At 42.4% G+C, this 6,958-nt stretch overlaps 1 protein-coding gene across 3 annotated transcripts in view; it reads left to right on the top strand.

Annotated features, from left to right (window-relative positions):
• Ak5 (adenylate kinase 5) overlaps positions 1-6,958 on the top strand; it is a 197,991-nt gene that overhangs the window by 155,934 nt on the left and 35,099 nt on the right. For all 3 annotated transcript variants that reach the window (XM_021196469.2, XM_029538109.1, XM_029538110.1), the window contains exons 9-10: positions 343-385; positions 4,152-4,196. In XM_021196469.2, coding sequence (XP_021052128.1) covers positions 343-385; positions 4,152-4,196 — 88 coding nt within the window. The remainder of the gene's footprint in view (positions 1-342; positions 386-4,151; positions 4,197-6,958) is intronic.

Here is a 6,958-nt window from a genome sequence, read left to right as displayed (position 1 = left end):
GACAGCCAGGACTGCACAGAGAAACCCTGTCTCGAAAAACCAAGAGAGAGAGAGAGAGAGAGAGAGAGAGAGAGAGAGAGAGAGAGAGACTGGATTCTGCATCAGTTACCAACAGACCATAGTCTTTCAGGGAAGATGTCTCAAGTTTACCTTTGAACTTTGTCCCTTACAGCTGCATGGCTTTCAACAATGTGACTCCTGAAAATCTCTGTCACCCGCACAAGTGTTCGGAAGTTCTTCCCTTAATGGAGTTGTTCCAAATGTCAAGCATTTAATGTTAGCAAGGAGCTTAAACATATCTCTTAATGTTACCATCTAATGCTTTGATTGTTTTTAAAACAGGATGATGATCAGCTAAATGTATCTGGAGAAGACACCGAGGGAGGTATGTTTCCTATGCTAATCAGACACGTAGCTTCTAATGTGCTTTCTTTCTTTAATACCAACTAAGGAGATTAAAAACAACAACAATATAGTTCTTTCCCCTGGCCAGCAAATATGAGTTACCTGGGAAGTCTGTGGCTCACTGCTTTTCTTTTTGGTACACATGTAGAAGCAAAGGAATCACTACTGCGAGATGTGTTTTCTAACTGTCCAGAGAACGTGACTCCTAAGGTGCTCAGTGAGAAGCAGATGCTCTGATCCAGATATTTGGGATGCATCCATGGTCCTATCCCCACAGGAAATTGCATGTGTTACATTGTAGCAAGGCCCCATAGTAAATAGTAGTGCTCTCATGTGTTACAGTGTAGCAAGGCCCCATGTAAAGATTACTGCTCTTCACCTCAATAGTTGGAAGTCGCTTGTGTTACAGTGTAGCAAGGCCCTATAGTAAAGAGTGGTGCTCTTCACCTCAATAGTCTTTACACTTAACTGGAACATAAAAGCTCTGCAGTGGTGGTAACAGAGCCAATGGGGTTTATCTGAGGTGCAATTATTATTAATTGAGCTGGAAACAAAATTCTTTATCCCAAATAGCAGTTTCTGTACTACAGCATCCCATGGGAAACCAACCCAAAACATAGCCTATATTATTATTTTCATCATGTTAAGAGTTTCTCAAAGGACTAGAGAGTGTGTGCCTAACATGCACACAGTCCCAGGTTCAGAATCTAGGCTCTCGTGACTTCGATGTGATGGTGCACACCTGTAATGCCAATACTGGGCAGGTGGAAACAGTATTAGGAGTTCAGGATTTTCTTAGCTACATAGCAAGTTTGAGGCTAGCCTGGAGTACACAAGACCCTGACTTTAAAACAGTTATTTAAAAACTAAAATATCCACTACATTCTAGCTATATATAGAACTGAAAATAGATTAAATGCTCTAAATGTAATAGTGTTTATAAAAGATGAGCTTCATAAGGACTAAATTAATAATTATGCCCTATCTACTTGGTTAAAAAAAGTTGCCATGGCTTGTAGGGAAAAGGTTCAGAGTATTGGCTGTAACTCACACAGCTAATTTGGCTTTTTAAATAGCCCCAGCTCTTAATTCCCCATTGATCCATGAAGGGCTACATAAACTGTTATTCTGTGAGAACAGAAACAGCAGTATGTGAAAATAACTGTCACCAAATAATCATGGTGATCCACAGGAAGGCACAGAATCACGAGCTGTCATACAGCTGTAACTCAGTTCCCACCCAACAAGCTCTGTCTCAGCTGGATGTAGGATGGATGGCTGCTGGATTTATTCCTAGTTATAAGAGCAGTACACTCTCGTACATATTTTAGGTAGAAAACTAGAACCTTCTAAAACTTTATGACCTATCTATATCCAGTGGCTAACACTCTAGCACACCTCACTTCAGTGTGTCATCTTTATCCCATTTTTACCCAGCCGGGAATCTGTGTGTGCATGCAAATATCATCACACTTTTTCACATATTATTATATAAGCATGCTCCCAAGCTACTGAAAATTATACACCTTAGTGATTTCTATTTTGTATGAATATATGATTAGCAACTAAAATATAATTGTTTCTTAAACTGAAATTGGGCATAGTCATATTACATCTCCTGAGAGCAAGGAAAATAACCACAATGGATGAGGCCTCCTTCCTAAACTGCAAATTCGTCCGAAGTTGCTCCGAAGTTGCAGAACATGTGAGGAACACTGTGTGTCTGACTCCAACAGAAAACAGCCACCAGCAGGACCCATGGCACAGACCTGTAATCCCAGCTGTACGGGGGAGAAATCAGGAATATCTAAAATTCAGTGCCAGCCTGGGCTACAGAGTAAGTTCAAGGCTAGCCTACGCCACTCAGTGACACCCCACCCCAAATTACAAAGTCAAAACAAAAGCACTGGGAGAGGCTGGAGAGAGAGAGACTCTGACATCATGAGCACTAGTGTTCTTCCAGAGAACTTGGGTTCAGCTCCCAGCATCCTGGTGGAGGCTCGGCCATCAGTGACTCCAGTTGCAGGAGATCTGACACCCATTTCTGGGCTCTGTGGGCACCAGGCGCAGATGTGGTGTGCAAATATATAAGCAGGAAAAACACATAAAGGAAAAGATGATAATAATCCATTTTACGGGCTGTAAATATAGTTCAGTGTTTGAGTCCTTGCTTAGCTGGTGTGAAACCTTGAGTTCCATATCCTGGGTGGGGGGAGGGGGAACTCAATCTCTCTCTTTCATACACACGCACAAGTTCACCCACACACTCTGATAAACACTCACACACAGCCATGCACACACACTCTCATACATACAAAAATATACACACACTCACACATGCACACACTGTCACAAACGCAGATACACTCAGACACACACTCACATACACACACATATATGCACACACACTCACACACACATACACACACACCTCTGTCAAGCCTGTTGTTTATGGGACTAGAAACGTGGCTCTTATGTCTTTGCCCTGAGGTCCCCATCAACCCTTGGCAACCCGAAACCCTTGAGGATCCCACTACCTCCAGGTGTTTCATCCTTTCCCTGCCCTGAATCGTTTCTCCTTACAGCAGTGGTTCCCCAAATGCAGACCTTTTCACTGTCATGATTATTGCTATATGCTACTGATTCCACTCATTGTTCTACAGACTTGTGATTACTAAATAAATACAAGTATTTTTAAGGAAACTTTACATCACAACTTAAGACAGAAAGTGGCATTGTCTGCTGCCGCTATAAACTAGTTTTGTCTTCTAGACATCTCACCTGTGTACCCATTTCTTCTTTACTAAGCAGGATGCTGGTAAATGCCGAATATTGTGTCAGGGTGGGATGGATCTAGGAGGCACAGGGATAAGAGTGGGAATGAAGACAATCAAATACATTGTGTGCATATGTGTGTGCATTGTGTGCATATGTGTGTGCATTGTGTGCATATATGTGCATTGTGTGCATATGTATGTGCATTGTATGCATATATGTGTGCATTGAGTACATATATGTGTGCATTGTGTGCATATATGTGTTCATTGAGTACATATATGTGTGCATTGTGTGCATATATGTGTACATTGAGTACATAATGTGTGTGCATTGTGTGCATATATGAAATCTTTAAAAAATAGAAGCACACCATCTTTAAAGTGAAAAAAACAAACATGTTTGAGAAAACTTATGGAGCTGGAAAGATGGCTCAGCAGTTAAGAGCACTAACTGCTCTTCCAGAGGTCCTGAGTTCAATTCCCAGCAGCCACATGATAACTCACAACCATCTGTAATGGGATATGATGCCCTCTTCTGGTGTGTCTGAAGAGACCTACAGTGAACTCATATACATAAAATAAATAAATAAATCTTCAAATAGAATAAAATATTGGGGAGGGAAGAAAGCTTATGTGTAGATTTTAAGATTGGCTTTCTAACCAGGTATGGTGCAGACCTGTCACCTCAGCACTCAAGGAGCCGAGGCAAAAGGTGGAGAGTTTGAAGTCTCCTAGCTGGGGACACAGTGAGACCCTGTCTCAAAGTAAAACTCCGCTGCCTCAGTCTAGGGGAAAGGCCAAAGCGGCCTAACCACCTGCTGGTCATGATCTGTTTCCCCGCCCCCACCCCTGTGGACTCAACTTGTCTTACTAAACAAAACTACATGATGTAGGTTTACAGAACATGATAGAGCCTGGATTTTCATGCAGTATTTCTTGCCAATAATTTAAATTATTCTTATTTTAAAGGCTTCATGGAGGACTTGAGGAAGTGTAAAATTATTTTCTTGATGGGTGAGTAACAGCTCTCGATTTTTCTAATATAGTCACTAATAATATTGTAATAGCAGAAAAATTGTATTCATCTCTCATTCTGCCCTGCTTTGAAGTCATGTTCCTCTTTTTGATCAAAATAATGCCCCTGAGGTTTCCAGATGGTTGTGTGCATAAATATGCAATTTAACTTTTTTTCCTTGTTGATTTTCAGCAGAGAAAAGGCAGGGCTGCAGGAATCTCAGCTCCTAAGCTCAGCTCTATAGTAGTGGGGTGCACTACACAGCCAGTGGGGTGCTGTGGGATAATGTCCAACGTTCATCTTTACTATTTGACTCTCAACCCCCTACTTAAGTTAAATGTGTGGTGACTATATATGAAAACATATCTCCCTCACCACACACCATATTCTGCACAACTTACAGTAAAAGCAATCTAGTTTGGGAGTGGGTTTGTAGACCAAGACTAGAACATTTGCCTGGTATCTGTGAAGCCTTGGATTTGACCCCCAAACACACATACACACACACACACACACACACACACACACACACACACACACCCCACAAACCACACACAGACACAAACCTTATTTTTTAATGTCATTGTAGAGTAGTATTTTCTAACCACTTGTGGGGTAAAATGCCTTGAGATTAGTGCCTTCTGTGCACCTGTCTTGTTCCAGGTTCCCTCAGAGAATCCTTAAACAATGCCATAGTCTGGTGGCCAGCAAGGAGGGCTGTATTCCATCTCCTATACAGACAAGAAAGCCAACGCTCAGAAAATGTAAGGGACTTAATCAAGATCATGGGGTAGAACATGGTTTTATTCGTGGACAGAAATGAACTTGTTAAGCCATCGTTTAAATGTGAGAACTGCAGGTGTGGCTTAGTGGCAAGAGCTCCTGCCAACGATGTCCAAGGTCTGGGGTTCAATCTCCAGCTCTCTCTAAAACATGTCCTGTCATCAGGATACCTCCTGAACGTCGTGCTTCTTTTCCAGCATTCTGATATATAGGTAGCAAGTATCCTCACCTTGTCCACTTTCCATAAAAGCATCTATGTATTGTCAGAGATAGTGAAGGAGAAAACGGTAATGTCACCCCAGAGAAATACAATCAGACCAACTTCTAATCCTGTGCGCTGACACTACCCTGGGAACTTCTAGGAAATTCTCCTTCACTATCAGGTGGCTAGAATGAAGCCCAGAGAAGTGGAAAAGTTGGTGACGGCCACTCAGTTACCTGGTGGACATCTGGAAACAAAGGTCCCTGTCTGCAGGTCCTTGTGCCAGTTTCTCAGCCCTCGGTGCACAGAGATGTGAGCTGTCACCCTGAGCTCCTAGCCTCACACATTGACTATCGCAGCGGGCTGTGCTGGGAAGAAGCCAAGGCCACCCCATCCCGAGGAGAAGCAGAGTTAACAGATCCCATCTCCTGAGAAGTGTTACTAAAGAGTTAAAGAGAGAAAAAGACCAGGCTGGGCTAAGCCTCGAGAGATCACATGAGTAATGACTAGAAAATATCTCTGAGGAGTTCGTGCTGACTCAGAGAACCAGGAACTGGGGAAGAGCTTCGGAGAACTGAATGTGTCTGGGAGTTCCTGGAATTCCTGTGTCTTCCTGTCTTGCTAGGTCTCCGTTGCTTGCCCCTTGACCATGGGCACAATCTACTCTTCCCATACATGTTTTGTATTTTTCTCAGGAAAAAAAAGTGGGTTTTGTTTGTTTGTTTGTTTGTTTGTTTTAACCATTACTGGATATCACAATTTCAAAGGAAAAATCAGCCCTGTTTATGGCTTACTAAAATTCTAATAATCTGTTTTCTAGGCATGAAATCTTCCTTGCATGTATATATTCTGGTCTCTATTCAGATTTTACATATTAGGGAAAGGAGCGTTGATATCTAGAAACTCAGAGTGGGAACCCTTCATTGTCATGTTTTAGTAATGTGATCCTCAAAAGCTTCTAACAATAATACAACACGGCTTCCGGCTGTCATCGCCACCCCTGATATTATATTTCTGATTTTCCCGTTGCTGTGACTCACAGCTTGTGACTTGGAAATACATTGTCAAATGTTGCCTCTGTGGTACGGGCATAGTCAAAGACCTCAGCTCACCTGATGCGAAGCCCTGTGCCCTTTAGAGAAACAAAGAGCACAGTGTGTAATCACAGACAGTTAGACAAAGCACAAGACCTTCAGAGGCCACAGACCACACTCAGACCTGCTTTCTCTGGACAGAAGAATTTCCTTAGAGCTGCCTAAACTCTCTTGTTTTTCAACTAATTTATCAGACACTGCTCTGCTTGGAAAAAAATTAAAAAAATTACTGTTTAGACAGAAGGGACAAAGTCACTGTGATACAGGGGATTGGCCTCTCTTTCCTAGGGCATTAGTGAAAAATGAGACCTCGGTTCTAACTGCTCCTGTGACAAGCAGCAGAATGACTGTATCATCACAGGTCAATTTGAGGTCATGAAGCCCCTAAAAGTGTGTGGGTAAATTCTAACAAGAGCCACGAGATTTCAGTAGTACACATTTGGTTCCGTCCATAGGTGATTACTGGGGTGGATAGTTGGCTCAGGTGGTTAAAATGGGTGGCCCAGCACACATCAGGCCCTGGGTTTGATCCCCAACATGAAGATAGATGTTGAGGTCCAGGAAGTTAAGGTCACTGTTGTGTTTTATGAAAGAACGAAAGAATGGAAGGAAGGAAGGAAGGAAGGAAGGAAGGAAGGAAGGAAGGAAGGAAGGAAGGAAGGAAAGAAAGAAAGAAAGAAAG

The sequence above is a fragment of the Mus pahari genome, chromosome 4, assembly GCF_900095145.1.
Source record: "Mus pahari chromosome 4, PAHARI_EIJ_v1.1, whole genome shotgun sequence".
NCBI classification, from domain to species: domain Eukaryota; kingdom Metazoa; phylum Chordata; class Mammalia; order Rodentia; family Muridae; genus Mus; species Mus pahari.
The sequence above is the reverse complement of the archived record's forward strand: the minus strand, read 5'-3'. Positions and strand labels throughout refer to the sequence as shown.